The sequence below is a fragment of the Amblyomma americanum genome, chromosome 7 (assembly GCF_052857255.1).
Source record: "Amblyomma americanum isolate KBUSLIRL-KWMA chromosome 7, ASM5285725v1, whole genome shotgun sequence".
Lineage (NCBI taxonomy): Eukaryota > Metazoa > Arthropoda > Arachnida > Ixodida > Ixodidae > Amblyomma > Amblyomma americanum.
Genome location: NC_135503.1, coordinates 51,130,241 through 51,148,719, shown reverse-complemented (window position 1 = coordinate 51,148,719; position 18,479 = coordinate 51,130,241). Strand labels below are relative to the sequence as shown.

The 18,479-nt window shown below is 43.0% G+C and overlaps 1 protein-coding gene across 2 annotated transcripts in view; it reads right to left on the bottom strand.

Moving 5' to 3' along the window:
- Nucleotides 1-18,479, bottom strand: part of Tomosyn (syntaxin-binding protein tomosyn) — a 49,215-nt gene that overhangs the window by 12,101 nt on the left and 18,635 nt on the right. The window contains exons 13-21 of one of the 2 annotated variants that reach the window (XM_077632187.1): nt 17,436-17,503; nt 17,014-17,054; nt 14,842-15,050; nt 13,655-13,780; nt 13,141-13,295; nt 11,801-11,889; nt 11,491-11,606; nt 5,136-5,286; nt 2,477-2,545 (exon numbers count right to left, since the gene is read on the bottom strand). In XM_077632187.1, the coding sequence (XP_077488313.1) occupies nt 2,477-2,545; nt 5,136-5,286; nt 11,491-11,606; nt 11,801-11,889; nt 13,141-13,295; nt 13,655-13,780; nt 14,842-15,050; nt 17,014-17,054; nt 17,436-17,503 (1,024 nt within the window). The remainder of the gene's footprint in view (nt 1-2,476; nt 2,546-5,135; nt 5,287-11,490; nt 11,607-11,800; nt 11,890-13,140; nt 13,296-13,654; nt 13,781-14,841; nt 15,051-17,013; nt 17,055-17,435; nt 17,504-18,479) is intronic. The other variant, XM_077632188.1, reaches the window with a different exon arrangement.

The following is an 18,479-nucleotide window of genomic DNA, read 5'->3' as shown; positions in this document are numbered from 1 at the left end:
GGTGTCATCCAGAAGCGTTGGCCACAAAAACTGCGGCACTATCCGCACTTCTTACAAAAGAGAAACAGACTGTGCAGGTACGATAAACACTGCACAGCCTGCCTTCTCCTCTGTCAGAACCAGATACGAAGTGTTTACTTTTACAGTGCCCCATTCGTTGTACGTTTGCTGAATGATGCTTCCAGGAAGGGCTAGCTGACACTTTTCGCACAAATATAGGCTGCTGTGATGCATTAAAAGTTATTACTGAATCTTCCATCGCAATGACGAGTTCCAAAGAATACAGTATTAAGGCAAATTCAAGCACCCCCTCCCCCTGCTGGCAGTTCTTGGAATCTCAAACTAAGCCCAATGCATGTATGTGTAGGCACTCTCCCTCTAGTGAAATTTCGCACACAATAGCAACGAGCACTACTGAGTACAACTGCACAGTTCCTTTTTAATATGGTGATAGGCACACAAAGTTGACTGTTGAAGCAACACAAATGTGCAATGCCATTACACACAAAGCATAACTTATCCACTCATTTAGCGTGCGACTTAGTGTACTGCCATCACTCTCAGTAATGAGAGGTGAATGCCTTGCTTTCAGTTTGTTTCATTTTGTTTTAAAACACCTAGCTACAAGCCTTCTTTCACTATTTAAAACAAGACCGCTGTTCATGAGCAAGACAGACCAAAAATTGTGGCAAAAGCCCAAGGAAGAAGAGAGTACGCCCTTGCAAGTCTATATTTTGGTTTGGTTTCGTTTGGTTTATGAGGTTTAACGTCCCAAAGCAACTCAGGCTATGAGGGATGCCATAGTGAAGGGCCCCGGAAATTTCGACCACCTGGGGTTCTTTAACGTGCATTGACATCGCACAGTACATGGGTTTCTAGAATTTCGCCTCCATCGAAATTCGACTGCTGCGGCCAGGATCGAACCCGCGTCTTTTAACACGGTGGCTGCAAGTCTATATTTTAGAATACTGGCTAGTGCCTGATGAGGCTAGTGTCTTGCGAGCAAGAATTTGGACATTAGTAACCTTGATGCAATGTCACTGCTATTGCATGATATATCTGAAATCATGGTGTCTGCATTTACGACTTTCGTCTCATAGTATGGCTGACAAAACATAGGGACAGAGGGAGGAGATGCTTTGAATTGCTTAAAAAGGAACTTGCACTTGCACAGTAGTTTGCAGCCACTTTATACTGCAGCCCAATTCTGGTTACTGAAGCTCATGATAACATCCTTGCCTAGTAGGCTCTTCAATACTAGACAAAATTCGAATTGGCCAGTGATTGTCAGGTTCTAACATCGCACTTGCAAGTTGCATCTTGTTTGGTTAACCATAACAATAAATAGTATGCCAAAAATTAGCATGAACACACACAGTGCCAATAGGCAAAGGCTGCTAGCTTGCTGTATACACATGCGTAGCATCACAAAAGCTCTACATGTAATGTGTCCTGACAACACCAAAAGCTTTAGCAAACTAACAGCTCAAACAATGACTGCTAGCGCTTGGCCATCCAATGTGCGTCTGCAGACATACTACATATGTACAGGGAGTGCACGTTTACAAGACACATGCAGTGCTGGTACATTAATGAGGGACATCTAACACATTGATGATATGAATGAATAAGCATTTTTTTTTTATAATCGTAGTGAATGTCTGAGGCACCGTACTGAAAGGAGTAAACTGAAAAATTTGTCTTCATTCAGGAGCTGGCATCAAGAATATGTTAAGCATAAGGAAAACTCAGTAGCAGGGAATTTGTTCCCTGTGAATGGCAACGATGGGCACAAGTCACCATAGGCTTTCACCTCCTTAGGTGCAAATAGGGTGTAGATGAGAAAAAATGACAAGAAGCCAGTGGCCGTTAAAAACAGCTTTTACTGCTAATTCTATCCCTGATGACTGCCAGAACAGCTCTTTAACTCCAGCACTTTTCAGCCCAATTTTTCAGTCTCTTGTGACCACAAAAACAGAATGGTGGGCACACATCTGATTTTAACTTTTCCTACCAAAAACTGAAAACTCTGGATCTCCAAAAACTGTGTATGATAAAACTGAATGATGACAACATGCAACAAAGCAATGAAAAGAAGCCCTTCAAAATATGCATTTCAAAGTTGCGTCGTGTAGCAGTTCAGCAGATTATTTCCAGCACCAAAATTCGTGCCATGACAATGACACTGAATGGAAGCCCAAAAGCAACCATAGAGGCAGCGGACAAGTACACCATGAAGAACTGCTGCACAGCACAAGCCCAATGTCAGGAGACACACTAGCATGGCTGCTGTCATGTGTTTATATAAGCCCATGCAAGACGAACATTCATGACTGGAGGGCCACAATGCAATGCTCCACTACGGGTTGGCACGCGCGCCTGCGTGCGTGCGGGTAGGTGGTGGTGGTGGTAACATAGAGAAAGCAGCACACCAAAAGCCTGGCCATACCCAGCACCAAGAACAAGTGGGGCGTACCATCTCGCTGATAAGCGACACTGGGGGACTTCAGACCTTGCCGCTCATTTCTAGGTGTTTGAGGATTTCCTAACAAAAAAGCAGCACTTACGAGTGGCCCTCACAAGAGCAGTACTGCATACACAACACACACACGCACACACACACACACAGTGTCTTAAAGCACTACGCCCAAGATAATAAGGTGTTGTCAGAGTCAAGAAAGGCACAGGAAAAGCACAAGAACATCACATAAGCCCTAACGCAAATACAGACAGGTTCAGCGTACCATGCTGAACAACCTTTTTGAACTGCTTTACAGTGCAATGCCTGCTGTGGAGGCTTGAAACCAGGTGCATGCACTAAAATGTGCCTGGCTACAGATGCTTGCTGAATATGACAGCTACAAAAAAAAAAAATCGCCACGTGGCTCCACACGTCTGAATTTGAGAGGCGCACTGCAGTGGTCACACGTATAACCACAGAATGCACTTTCAGGCTGCAAAAGAAACTTAGTTTACACAGTTCCCATGTGCTGCTACATTTCTTGACTGATAGTACACCATCCATAACTTGTAAGCATGGACGTCGGGTGCCATACAGTTGAGAAGTGTGCAAAAGCAATTTGGCACCTGTCATTTCAGACCATTAAAGGGAGCGACAACTGAACAAAACATGTCATGAGATCATGGTGAAAATGGCTTGCCTCATATTTAGATTGGGCATTCCAATGCCAATGCAATAAGGATTTATAATATTAATTTGGCATTGAAAACCACATAAAACAAGCTGGAGCGATGTTCTGTGCAAAAATTTGTTAGCATATCCTACCACGTAACCAGATCTCAGTATAATATAATTCATATGTTGTTAAATGCACATTTTCTCTCAAGATTACTTGCTATAATTTATTATGGTTTGTGTTCTCTTCAATGCCTCTTGATATAAAAAAAATAATAAAAACAGCACTCCCTTGGGATTGCAAAGTTGGGGTACTTTGAATTGTTAATACACAGTGTCACAGTGTTGCTTTTGTCAGCCCGTTGGTACAGATGGTTTACAAAAGCTTTCATCGAGGAAACATATCAGGATTCATAAAAACAAGTGTGCTCCCATATATAAAAAAATGCTTTGTAAAAATCTTGCATGCAATTTCTAGTTAAACAATTGCGGAAGTGGGCAGCTTAGACATCGTCTCTGTAGCACCAAAAAAAATTTGGCCCTTAAAATTCAGTTGTCGATCCCTTTAACCTTTGCTCCTCGCTATACATTAAGAGGTACTAAGGACAACGACATGTAGTTATTGTTTTTAGTAAAAATTGATTCTCTGGCTCTTTCTGGGTATGCTGACATTTATCCGACAGCACAAGACTCATTCATGGCTAAGAAAATCAAATTACAAAATTTTCCCACCATTTATTTCAAGCTCATGACACATACACCAAAATGGGCTGGTTGCCACCATTTTGAAGCGACTTGCAGTGCAGTGTAGCCTCCGAGGTACACGCTCAAAAATCTGTGTTCACGCATGTATTTTACTTGCGGAATTGGCCAGTGAGGTGGACACCTAATTTGATTTTTTTTTAGCCTTTTCGACCTCAAGAGCTCTGTTTTGGTGAGAGTGGCATCTTTATGATTAGAACGCAGTACCCTGTCAGCACAGGCAAACTTCAATTTGTCCTCGGTGTCCCTATAAACGGAGCAGGCGGTCACCTCCAATACATAAAACCACCAAGGTCACTAATGCTTGTCCTTCGCTTGTTCTTAGCATGCTCACATGCTTGCACTACAACCTCGCCACAAGTGGCAAAAAAACTTAATAGCCAAGGAGTGGAATGACTCTGAATCCAACAGACTGTGAGCGAACGTATACTGAAACTGATATACTCCCGTTTCTCCTCCACTGAACTGATGCAGCAAAAGGGCTGTTCAGAATCTTATGAAAATATGAATTGTGAGAGAGGAAAAATCTCTCAAATTAATAATCATGCTCAACAATTATTTGCTAACATACAGTATGCAGCAATGATAGCACAAGAAATTATCTGTTAGCTTTAAAGTCCCTATAATTGAAGAAAGCAGGCAATGTAAACGAAGATGCCGTTTTTTCTATATCAGCTTTTCTAATGCACGAGGTTAGGGCAGCACCAAATAATTGCAGAGTTCATTCAGAGAGACCAACGAACTTGTGAAGGCACTACACAGCTGTACAACGCAGCTGCTGTCATTACTGTCACATGCTGCCATGCAACATTTCTCATTACAACAAATGAGAAAAGTTTTTTTTCTATTTGTTCCAAGGTTCTTCTGATCTCGCCATGACAAAAATATCCAGATGCTATGCTGTCAGCCAACTTTAATCCAGCAGCTGCACGCAGTTTATCACATTTAGCGCAAGGTACGCAGCCTATAAGGTCTACACACAAGCACTGCTGATTACAGCAACACAGCATCACAAATCTGTGAAGAAGCTAAGACTATGAGCGCCACTGTGCTATTACTACTAATGGCATTTGGCAATGCACACACACACACACACTATATACATATCAGGTGCACTGCAAATTAACTACACACAGGCAGCTAAGCACTCGCACAACCCCAAACCCGCACCGCATGAACACATGAACTTCACCAAAGGCGCCACAGAGATGGAGAAGGAGGCGAGCTCATCAGCCACCTGGTATAGTGTTGAAACAGGGTGGTTCCTCTGTGGAAACCAAGTTGGGTAGTTTCTGAAGTTTGCGTGACTTATTGCGGCGGGTGTCTGCTTGCCGCTTAGACTGAGAAGGCTGGGCTGCAACCGTGCCACTATTGCAAAGACCGTTAATCTGAGGGAGGAGGAGGAGGAGGAGGACAAAGGTCAACAGTCAGCAAGTACAATCAGCCCACCCACACGGCATCGTCGTCTCCGCCGAGACATGTGAGTGCAACAGCTGTTTCAGGACGCGGCTGGACGCCTGTCAGACAACTTTCCCAAGCCATGCGCACATGTAATTACAAACCACAGTTTCCGCTGGTTGAAACAGCCATTGCAGCTTTAGTTTTTGATAGTGTGCACACAATGCTGGAAAACATTTGCGTGCAAAAAAAAAAAAACCTTCCACTGTTGCTGGTATGCTCACCTTTTAATCGAGTCAATGTTAGAACACAGTTAACACATGTTTTGTCCAGTACATGCCCTGAGTAGCAAAGTAAGCAGCAGTTTAATATCTTAATTTTTTTTCATGCTGATAACCCATGAATGTGGGTACGGAAAGCCATAAAGTCAAATGCTCGGCTTGCACCTAGATGAAAAAAGAGTGAGACAATACACCCGTGTCCCGAAACAAGTTTTCCACTGTCACATGCCTCGTCGCCAGACGTCTAGAACCTTGAGCTGCCTTCGCCTACAACCTGGGATGCACATGAACGTGCTACTTTCCTTCCAAGGTTCTGAAAGCAGGTGCCACCTACCTATAGACCTCTGCTTCCAGCCAAAACGGGAGGGCACAATTAGCACGGTACGGTCAGGAACCAGTGGTGGTAGTGGTAGTGGTTGTGGTGGTTATGGTGAAGGTGAGAAGTGAGGGTGAAGTGACAAGAGATGAGAGGGCATATGGTGATGGCAAGGCAAAGGGGTGGAGGGGGGAAAAAAAAGAAATAAGGCACATGGAGCACGCAAGAGATGGCAGCAAGGTGAGGCGTACACGAAACCTCCACTGTGGGTCACAGCACAAGGGAAAGAGCAGTGACAGTGTGTGTAGCTAGCGCAAGCTTGATCGAAAGAAAATCAAGGTTGACTATGCCCTGGCATGTGCTACTCAACTCAGAATAGTTTAAATAGAAAACTCAATTACAACAGTTTGTGCAGAATCACCATGGACTTTACCGTTAGAGCCCTAGTCACCATCTGTGCAGCTTGTGAACAACTATCTGGAATTGCATGATCCATCCTGATAAAAGATCGGATATTTCTTTTGCGATGCCTAGATCCCAAAGCCCATATTTCACTATGTTACAAAAGTTCTCAGGGAACATCAGACATATCTTCTGAATGTAAGCCAGTGTTAACTTCCCCACTCCCAGTTATGCAGGCCCTGCATTGAACTCTGAGTGTACTGCCCACACATACGGCCTGCTTGCACAAATTATGTACATCTCAGTGCCTTGTAAAGGAACTACCTGTTTAATTAAGACTAAAAACTACAAAAGCATTCCGAACACTGACAGGAAACCCTTCTTAGCCTTTCAAGTTTGCAAGCTGCGTACAAGCGGGTGCAAGACTGAAGAGTGAATTTGCTTACAAGAAAAAGACGCAAGCATCTTTGACACATACACAGGAAACACCACCTAGGGTATTCCTAGGGTAACGGTACAATTACAAATTTTAAAATGCTTTTTAGGCACCTGACAGTGCTCAAAGGTTACTCTTATACGATGTATGTGAGTCAACTGATAGAAAGTTGCTAAAATATCTCATTACAGAACAGAACCCTCATTTCGGAGACAGTAAAAGCTTTCTAGCCACAAGCTGACTGAAACTCAGGATAGGAATATATTAATGTCAAGCATACAAAGAAAGCTACATTTTATGCAAGGTAACAAAGGCCAAAATGTGTTGTAACCTACCAACACTACGGTAACACTACCATGTTGGTGCAGGCCATGGAAAATGAATCATTAGAACAAGGTGGCAGTGAAGACATTCACGCAATTATGAAACTTGGCACTAGGCTGAAATTTTAAGCCTAACTCCCCAGCTCTACAAGAATAGTGAGAAAATTGCTGAAAGATTGTGCTCAGAACACAGCGGTCATACCTGCTGATATCAGCTCTATTTTCGGCACTTGCAAAGACCGACTGAGCAACTTGTATAATAACAAGGGCAAAAGTCTACGCAGTGGAACTTAGTAACATTGTGTTTTGTCAATTTCCTTTCTCTTTATTCACTTTCGATTGTAGCCCTCTCTGTTTAACTGAACAACACTTTCTCCTCAAAACTGCAAAGCACAGGTTCACAATCCTCTTAAAGGGTTGGGGTGAACGTTACAAGACACAGTACTCCATGCAAGCAGAGGCAACCAAATTAAATTAAAAAACAATGGGCAGAAGAGCCAGGGAGGAAGGCCACACCTCACAGAAGGGACCACACTGAAAGCCATGCACTTGCTTCAGCAGAGGTTCTGCATGCAACAGCTTGTGGTGTAGCAGCACAATTACAATCTTAAGGGGACACTAAATGTAAGTTCAACAGTAAACTACATAAAACATTACTAAACCGTTCAGCCATGCTTGGGAGCTTTCACCAGTTTATAAAATACAGAAGCGGACAGAATTATCTGGCGACTCCACCAATTTTTGCATGGCATGATTCCATCCTTCAGAAAGGCACACGCACGAAATTTTGACGGAGTTAGTGACAGCCAGTGGCAGAAGAAATGCACTTCATGACCATGACTCATGACCCAATTAAATTCAGCTACAGTGAATTCGCACAATGCTTTGAACGCGGAGGACATCAGTTTATATCCCCTTGCAGCTGCCGTTGGCCTCCTTTAAAGTCTTCCGCCACAAATTCAAAATTAGCAGCAAGATGCTCATATATTTTTGGGTGTGTGGTGCTTAGCAAGGTTTACCACGAGATGTTTGTGAGCCTACACTGTCACTTAGCAAGCAGTGAGGTTAGCTTGTTGCCTGGCTGCATCTGACGAATGAAGACAATTATATACCGTATAAAATAGTGTGACGGCCGAACTTTTCAAAAAAATTTCTTGGTGTGAATTTTCAGAGTGCGGCTGATACACGAATTATAATCAGGTATAAGCGTATTTTTCTTCTCAATTATCTAGTCCAAAACAGAGAGTGCAGCCCATACACGGCTGCGGCCCTTTCATGAGATTATACGGCGTGTTCTCGCGTGATGTATTCATGAACTGCACATCACTCTTGTCATTTTGGCTTACATGTTGCATCAGCAGCAGCCTATAACGTCAGCTAAGCCTGCACGATTAGATCGAACAAAGCAGATGGGGCATATTGTAATGAAGTCAACCCAAAACTTGCCCAAATGAGTTTCTGTACTGGCGTCACTACTGCATTGAGAACCTCGGAAATACAACGTGCCTTAATGAATGTGCACTTTCTGAGAAATGCACTTAAATGTGCACTACACGCACAGGTATATACAAGCCCCGCTCTCTACTCTTCGAAAGTAAAAAAAAAAAAAGTCTTCTTTAGTGTCCCCTTAAGCACCTCCTTTCGCAAAAAGCATGTATGGTACCCAGCTGCTGGGTGTAGCTGTTAAGCATAGACACGTACAGCACGCAAGCTTGAAAAGCAGAGTGTCATGCTTTGCTTTCAGAACCTCCACAAATGCATGCCTGACAACAGCCTTCCTACAAAATGGAGACCCTGACGCACTTCTGCTAGTCACTCTCAAATATGCTCATTTGAGGAAGAATGTGGTTTCCATGCTATCCTTGGTTACCGGCCATAATAGAAGACAATGGCAAGATGTGCAAACTGACCTGAACACTACTTGACGAAATGGCAGACGCAAGAGAAATGAAAGCAAGTGACTTATGGGGTGAACTTTCTTTTTTTTGAACATCGCGTGAAGCAGCATTACTTGCGCCTATTATATGTGCCCGCGTATGCAGCGCCACATGTCTACATCACACCAAAAGTCGCATCAAGGTCTCCTGAACAAAAAATGCCCAGTGGAATAGTGCCTGAGGTTTAACTACTCCCAGCCGAAAACATTACAATAATAGAAAGAGCATGTGGGAAGCAGTAGAATTAAATTGTCCGAAGTTACGTGGTTTTGAGCAAAGCTAAATTTCGTCACCATGACAGACATGTATGCTGTAATACTCTCATAAAAAAAAAATTCCCGCTGGAAACCAGCACCTGCTATTCCACTAGACATTCCTGTCAAACGTATACACAGTTCTACAAGTGAATGTAACATATGCCAACACCACACTTATGTAGCAAATTAAGAAACCCAGAAAAAGGCTTTAAGAAAGAGCAAACGCTTGCCAATAACAAAAGCATGTGTGATAGAACAGCAAGGCTCTTCCGCAAACCTCTACAAGCTGGCTTCCTCACATAACCCCGTTCCCTTGTCACACCGCAAAACAGTTTGCATTTGGCACAAACTTGCCGTCAGCATGGCTTCCGCACTTAGAAAAAAAGTCAACACAAAAACAAAACCTCTGGTTATCCAAGTGAACAGTCGCTTTATAATACTGCCAGTTCGCATTTATGCTTTAGTTTCGAGCTGTTTTTTTTAGAAGAAACCTTAAAATTTTCACTTGAAACGGCCTGTGCAGTAGTTGTATGGCAGTGCCAACAATTTAGGCAGTCATGAGTACGTGCTCCAGAGAACACATTCATAAAATCAAAACACTACAGAAAAGACTGCCTAGATTTTCCTGAATTCCAAATTTGAAGGGAGTCTATGCCTTCTATATTATACGCAGCAGGGCAGTGTAAGAAAGCCATTTTGTAGGTTGTGGAAAAAGTGTATGATGCACAGTAGCAATTGCATGCAGAAGATACCAATACACCTTGCACTCATATACAGGGTGTCCCAAGTATCTTGACGAACTTTCTTTTTATTTTTTACTGAAGAAAACTAGCAAATTTGTATGGATGACACTGAGGCCGTACTGACATTTTGTCTTGTGGAAATAAAATTGTACTTGTTAAAAAAACAGCATGTTCCAAAAGGCCAACCATCCAACATTATACGCCAAAAATGAATGATTTCAATTTGAAATTCGTAAAATAAACCAAAAGAAGCACTGTATGGTTACCAAAAACCTTTTCTACCTTTACAACAAAGCATGTGAAACAAAGTTCTCGATGCAGAAACCAGGGGCTCGTGATGAAGGCATAGCCAAACCCTACCCAAAGGAATTTATGGGAATGAAAAAGATTTTACTCATGTGGGAACTGTTTCCATGAGATCGGACCAGAACGAAAGATTAGACTAGTGACTAGAGAGTGCATAAATTATGTCTATTTCTGGAAGTCAGTCAGCTTCGGCTGCTTTGTAATGACGCGACCACTGGTAATGTTTGTGCACAGTGTGATCACTGTGTGCCGACACATATGGAATGCTAACAGCAGCATTCAAAATGTGTACTTTGGCAGCCATTTTTGGTGAAGCCAGACAATGGTATTAAACTGCGTAAGAATCTCCGAATGTTGTAAAATAAACAAGCTGGCAGCCTTGCTCTAATAGTACTGCAAAGCACATTTTCAAGCCCAATTATAATTTACAAAAAACTCTGAAGTGGAACCTCAGGCTAAAAATTGTTCATTGAGCAGAAAAATTAGTTGCATTACATGGTTATTTGACGAAATCCAAAATTCTTTGTTGAAGTGAAAATTTAACTGCAGTGACATTTGCCATATCATTGCTAGACTATATTACAAATTTTGTACGCTCTGCTCAGAGTAGAAAAGGCTGTCACAATGTAATTGCCCTGATGGGAACTGTGCCTTCAAGGTTTCCTGTGACACACTTATCTTCCAATAGCAACTTTTTGCTATTTAACCAGATATTTTAATGGTATGTACATTTCTTGACTGTGCAACAAGAAATGGTTCTACTTACTTGCCCAAGACAAATGCCAACAGCACTGTATTAAGATTAGGGTAAGGGTTATAGAATACCCTGTCTTTAAACAGCTTTGCTCAAGTCTCATGGGACACACTGTACAACTAACATCTTGCAGCTTTTCACATAATGCATACCACACATGCCTGCATATCTAAAACCCTTCAGGATGTTATCAAAGATACAAGGATAAACTTCAAACGAGTACTTTCCAAAAATGTCTAAGCACGTTAGCAGTCTAAGCTATAAAAAAATCAGCAAGAGCATGCAAAAAGAAATGTTGCCAGCCTGGCACCTTTAGTAACACTCTTACAGCTTTGTTTGAAACTTTAAACACACTCCTGTCAACATTAACACTCGGTTAGAATGGCTAGGCACTCCTTTTAAGTCTTAGCTAAGGGAAGCAACACCGGGAAGACCTGACCTGGTCGGCGCTAGGAGAACGACACTGTTCCTGTTCGGCAGAGTTGTTGTCACAAGAAGGCAGTATTGCATTCCGTTTGGGTGATCGGGCAATTCTCTGGTAGGGATCAGACGAACCTGTGGGTGGCAGGAACGTGACTTAAGAAAAGCTGTTGCAATGAGCACAACACATGTGAACCAAAGTCATGAACCTGGCCAAGTTACCAGGCGTAATCAGCAAGTAATTTCCAAAACTGCAGGCTTTTTTTTTTCACTTCACTGACCGTAAGAACACCATGCAAACTACAGATGCAACAAATGTAGGCACTTACCATACAAATCGGGGGTACCAAGGTTTAACACACAGGTCTTCGTACAAAGGTCCACAACAACCAGGCCACATTCATTGCCATAGGCTAATCTGCAAGGGAAGAGAAATGAACATTGGCTTGGTCAGATGTAATGAAATAAGAGGAAAGCGTTAAAGCAGTTGGCTTCTAAGTAAGCATGAGTAAGACTCCAAATTGCTAGCTTGAAACAACTGCAGACACCAGCGTGCTAACTCAACAGTGATAATGAAATACCTAATAAAAAGACAATTTACCAATTCACATGACTACACCATAGCCATAGCTGGATATTTCACATGGCTGGTTGTGCTTCAGTGTGCTAGAAGTGACGAGAGAGATTTCAGCCCTGTGGGCCGCAACTGACAGTACATTTTTTTCAGTACGGTTGCTCATGAACTAAATCAGAACATGCTTTTCAAGCAAGTCAGTCATTTAGTTTCACACACAGCCAGAGCTCCAGTTTCCTGGTGACAAATAGAATATGCTAGAGATATCAGTTGTCATTTCCAAATGTTTAGACATTTACTTTCTACAGCCTTTGCAAGTTGTAGCATTGTGCATGTCAAGATAAAGTGTCTGGATGCTCACTTTAATGCTTGAAAGCCAGATACCTGGATTGTTCCTACATTTAAGGTGAAAGCCTTTATAGGCTCATGACTCGCTAGCGGGGATGTTTGCAGAAAAGTGTCACACTATACTTGCCAATCAAAATGATGATGCCATCAAAATAAAACATAATAAAAAGCAAAAAAAAAAACATTAAGAATGAAAACAAAAACAAAAATAAAAAATTGAAAATAAAAAGAGAAAATAAATATAACAACACAGAAACTTAAATACAACGCCAATTGCCGTCGTGGAAAAAAACCCGCGTTCTAGAAAGTTCCATGCTTTCGCATTCCTGCATGTAAGCAGACTTAAGTGCCCTCACAATTTTTTCCCAAATCTTCTTTCTATCAACGTTGTTTTAAGACAAAATTAGTCAAATGCTTCAGCGATATTACTGAACGAGAACTAGGTCTATATAGCTGCTATGCCATATCGCCCTGCAGGTTGATTACATATCTACAGTACCAGCAGTGCTAAAAGTAATGACGGATAAAAAAAAAGGATCTGCAACATAAGACTGCAACCCCAGTCAGCAGGGTCAAGTCATTACTGACCAGGTCTCTACAATGATGCCCAGTGCTGATCTGTCAAGCAACCACACTAATGATGGCCTGTATGCCATCATTAGGATGGCTGCATCCTAGTATACATCTGCGCATGTTAAGCAGCCTGCTCCTCAAGAAGCATGGTAGTAGAGTGTGCACAGGACATACAGATTGTACGTAGAGTTGACGCTGAGAGAAGTGATGTGTCCGGGTGTCTCCCCCCGCACCCATGGGAGCATGCACACCAGGGAAGGCTGGAAGCCTGTGCCCCACTTCTGCGGGCCTGACTTGACGTTCAGCGAGGTGTAGTGCTCCGACGCAGCCTGCACAGCAGGAATCAGACACAAAGGTCTGCAGTTTTACGTTTGAAGGTAAGCAGCACCAGCGCCATCTGTGACAGCAACTGCCATATTTGCAGCCATGATAAATAAGTGCTTTAGAATGTCATTATTTCAAATCTCTGCAATAGATCTCCTTTGTGAATAAGCCATCAAGTGCCTTTTTTTAGCAACCTTAATCTCTACTCCCACAATTTCAGTTCCAGCAACTACGGCTTATCAACTCTCACTAGCTGTTTCCTAAAGCACAAAATAGGAGCAAAACAGATCCTTAACTGTATAAATGACCACTGCTTAGTTCGAATAATGCAAGATTAAAATGGCGTAATACAAATGACGCCCACCTTTTTACACCCCTCTTCCAAGGCACTGGGGCAGGAACCCTGCTGCGACGATTGACGCTGGTACTCGCACTCAGGGGAACAGTCACCTTCATCATCAACTTCATACAGAATTGGCGTCTCAAGCACCTGCACGGAGTCACTCATGTCATGAAATCAACACATGAAGACCATTTGTGAGACAAAGCACACACAGCTGGCTTTGTAATTACATGGAGGAGGAAGCAGCGACTGCCTCAATAAAAGTAGGTAAGTAGGATGGTTGCATCCTCCACAAGCTCAGTATTTAGTAATCTAATTGAGACGTGACACAACTATGTGAATGCAAGAAATGTTTAGCATTTTAAACTGCATTACAATGTATTTGGAGACCTCTCCTCTGAGTTCATGGCACAATTCTAGACTTTCTGTTGGACTGCTTGTACAAAGAATGAAACAAGACTACATGCAGTAAACACTTATGTATTAGAATAACAATTCCAGCTGTGTGTATTCAAGTTTGCCAAGGCACGTCATGATGCTACTTGTAGTTCTCATAGGAATTAATTTGAAGCTTAGCTGGAAACACAGTTCAGCTTAGTTTTGAATAAAATCGTTTCTCTGCAAAAGTATATCCCATTCGCTATCCTTGTTTACCAGGTTTCCTCAATTTGAGAGCCATCGTCTTTTTGGTAAAGGCAGTTATGGCAAGGAACAAAGGCTGTTTAACACGTCCACTGTGTTGCGGGTAACCAGTGGGTCACGTAATGTATTCCGGCTGAGCGGCACAACTACTGAGTGGCGCTATGAAGCCATGGGACAGCTCAGATTTTTCAAACAGCCCGTGAAAAACGCACATGCCGAGCAGATATTGCCATTTTTGTCGGCTCCAATAAGTTGATGGCACCAGAGTTGATATCACTGGTAAGTCACGCCACACCCATGAAAATCTAAAGGGGGCCTACCGGTGGGCCACGACGCACAGGGATTATTGGGGCCCCGAAAAATCGCTGCCACATTGAACGTGTTAAAACTGAGCATATGTTTGCTTTGCTTTCAATTCTCAAGAGACGGCAAACAGCCTGAGGCTAGTTCCACTGCTGTTGCAGACTTGACCTGAATTAGTCAGCTAGACAGTGCTCTTGCAGGTCATTCATGAAGAAGCAAAACTTAGGAAGAACAATTCATGAACATGCTTGCATGCAACTCACATCTACTTCAACCGAGGCCTCCTGCTTCTTGAAGACAAACACAATGACATAGAAGCTGGAGCCAGCCACCGCCAGCATGCGGCTCTCGGCACAGAAGGCCACCTTCTCGACGGCAAAGGGGTCGTCATCCGGCACCTCCTGACTGCCACGGCTCTTGGGCTTCTCAAACACCTTGGAAGTCTTCAAGCGGTACAGTACTTGCAGCGTCACTGTGGAGGCAAAAAACAACATGCAATTTCAGCGATGGCCTAAAGTCCAACTTGGCTGTAAAGTGACCATGGCGCAACTATGAGGACACAAACAAATTAAGTGACACCACCATGCAATACCAGCTTCAAACACAGTGTTTATCACAAATATCAAAACTATATGCCTTTAGCAGTGTCTAATAAAGTATATAAAAGAGAAAAAAAAGGAATTAAAGCATTAATACCAAAGTCTGGTTTCATCTTGACACATATGTTGAAGTAAACCAAACTTTCTGCCAGACATGACTGTTGGCATGCTTATATTGGCACTACTAAACTTTTTATGTTATTCGTCACAACTACATGCAAAGCAACTAGCTAGCTTTCACTCCCACTGACAATGAGCTATTACTGTACTCAGGCTATACCAACAAGCCCAAACCAATAACTCACCAACTTGAAACTGTCAAAGCATATGCAGATATACAGGCATGTTGCATGGTGGTCACATAATCAGATAATGGCCTTCGAGACAATCAACACGTTTTCAAAAGAGTGGTGCAGTGTAGACTTAACAAAAATGAGAGCCAACATATACACTGGCACACAATGGACACCATAGCTAGTTTCCCAGTTTCCTTACAGAAACGCTTATCTTTCCCATGTGTCCAAGTTTGTTCACACCTTTTACAAGACCATTCAAGTGGGAAGACACACATCTATCTTTTTGTGCGCAAAATAATCTCGGCAAAAGAACTCCTAAAAAAGTTTAGCTTCAGTGTGGCTTTGTAAGCTTCGGGCACAAGCTCCAGAAATTCTCAATGGATGTAACCAGATCGATGAGCAGGTGATGCATGCCACAGTGAAACTTTGCAAGCCTCGAAGGTAAGAAACCTCTCCTTCCTCTCACCTATACATTTATTTACAGTGAAATGATTCCGTATCTATATTCAACTAAACACCTTCAGATTATACTAAGTTGAAATAAAAAGACAGTAGGAACCAACTGACTGCTTCTTTTTTTTTTTTTTGCCAGGTGCTTACTCTATAATTGCAAAGAAGCAAGATATAATAAGGCACCCCTTTAAAAAAAGAAACTAACATGATGAACCATGTTTGTTTGTTTGTTTGTTTGTTTATGAGGGGTTTAAAGTCCCAAAGTGACTCGGGCTATGAGGGATGCCGTAGTGAAGGGCTCGGGAAATTTCGACCACCTGCGGTTCTTTAATATGCCCCGACATCACACAGCACACGGGCCTCTAAAATTTCGCCTCCATCGAAATTTGAAGGCCCCAGCCGGGATCGAACACGTATCTTTCAGGTTAGCAGCCGAGCACCATAACCACTGAGCCACAGCGGTGGCTGACGAACCACGTAAATGTGTTAAATTTCTCATTTCTGAAGGATTGCTACAAACTAATGCATATTTCAGGCAAATTATAAGTTTCATGTTTCACATTATGCTGCTGAGAACACAGACAATTATGCTCACAAATCTGTTGCAAAAGCAACAGTAGTGCCATTACATCTTAATAAAATTTTGCTGCTTGTCTAACAGTCCATTGATGATTATAAATTTTTATGGCATAAGGGCAGCTTTGGCCGCAGAGCACCATGACACAAGGTATTTTTTATTACTCAAGGTGGGGTCAAAACCCATTTCACAAGCATTTCACCCCAGATAAGACAAGCACCAGGCCAGGGGGAGGCTAGTAGCCATTGTATCACCTGCAGGTAACCAGCAGTCCATTGATTTTTAATTCTAGGGCGTAAACACTAACATTCCTCAATACCCAGCCAATCTTCAGCCCGGCTATAAAACCTAGATATAAGCAATACTAGCACACTATGTAAGCATCTTTCTACCAAAGGCAATCGCCCAGACTGCAAGCAAATTTTATCAGAGTCTCCCCATGTCTCCTTTTACATGCTGGCACTTGTGTAACAAAACAACAAGGCTTAAATAAATGCACACAGTTCCTACCTGAAGACGCATCCCACACCTTTAGGGAGCCATCAGCATGCCTGGAAAAGGCAAGCAGCAAAGCTCAGACAGTTGCCCTGTAAAATACTAAAAGCAATTGCTGATTTTCCACCTGCTCTTACTGAAATTTATACTGCTCTCCAACTACAGTATTCTTTGCATATCAACAGCAGCAACAGAACATTACAGTTCCTACTGCAATACATATACATCCGATACATAGGTACGTATCCTACAACACCTTGGGATTTGTCTCTTGGGAAACATCCCAAGGTGTGGGATACATAGACATGAGGGTCTACATGTCTGCATATGTCTATATAGACATACAGTGATACAGACAGAGGCCTGGATATATGGGATCACAAGAAACATCTCACATCTTAGGAACAGCCACTCCAGCAAATAAGATCAATGCTTACCCAGTGATGATCACCTCAGGATAGCTGACAGTTGATGTGCCCCACTCACCACCACTGATTGGCCACTCCTAGGAACACAAGGGAAAGGAGGGGGAGGAGAAGCAGAAGATCAGGCACCTCAACACATCAGCAGAGGTTGCTGAGAGTTATAAGCTCTTTATTTAAGTAATTACAAGATTCAGAAGTTAGCGCTATTAGCTTCAGTAGTGCAGTTTTTTTTTTTCTGAGCCACTAACGCACTTACCGTATTTGCATGATTGTAAGTCGACCTACTTCTTAAATTTGAAAATCCGAAGTGGGGGGTCGACTTACAATCGAAACAAAAACATAGTACTATAAGTAAAGGCGAGACAAACGAGATATCAGGCATGGTGCAGCGTGGTTGCGTTTTTGCTGCACGGCTCTGTCGCATCGCTCTTGGTGCTGGCCTTGAGCAGCTGCTATGTAAACGCGCAGAACTGGCATCCCCTCCACCCGCGGGTGGCGGCTGATGGTGGCTATCGATAAGCAGCAAACTGGCATTCCACACTCCCCACACTTGGCTGCAGACTGCAGCTGTTGATCAGCGGCAGCGGCCCGATAACACAAGCGCGTTCTACGGGGAGCTCAAGCGTCCAACACATTTTCTTTTTACTTTCAAATGCGCGCTTGGCGCTCAAGGGAGCATTGATAGTTGATGGAAGGACCACTGTTCCAATCGAGGCGGCACCCCCACTTGGAACGGCAGTGGCGCCGGGGAGTGTAGGTAGCCGACGGAAGAGCCGATGCCATTCAAGCGTAGTTTCTTTTTGGCTCTGACGCATTTAACTACTCCCGGCCGATAACGCAATCGCGTTCTAAGGGAAGCTCAAGCGTCCAACATGTTTTCTTTTTACTTTCAAATGTGCGCTCGGCGCTCAAGGGAGCATTCATAGTTGATGGAAGGGCCGCTGTTCCAATCTAGGCGGCACCCCCACTCGGAACGGCAGCAGCGCAGGGGCGCCGGTGAGTGTCAGTAGCCAACGGAAGAGCAGATGCCATTCACACGCAGTTTCTCTTTGGATC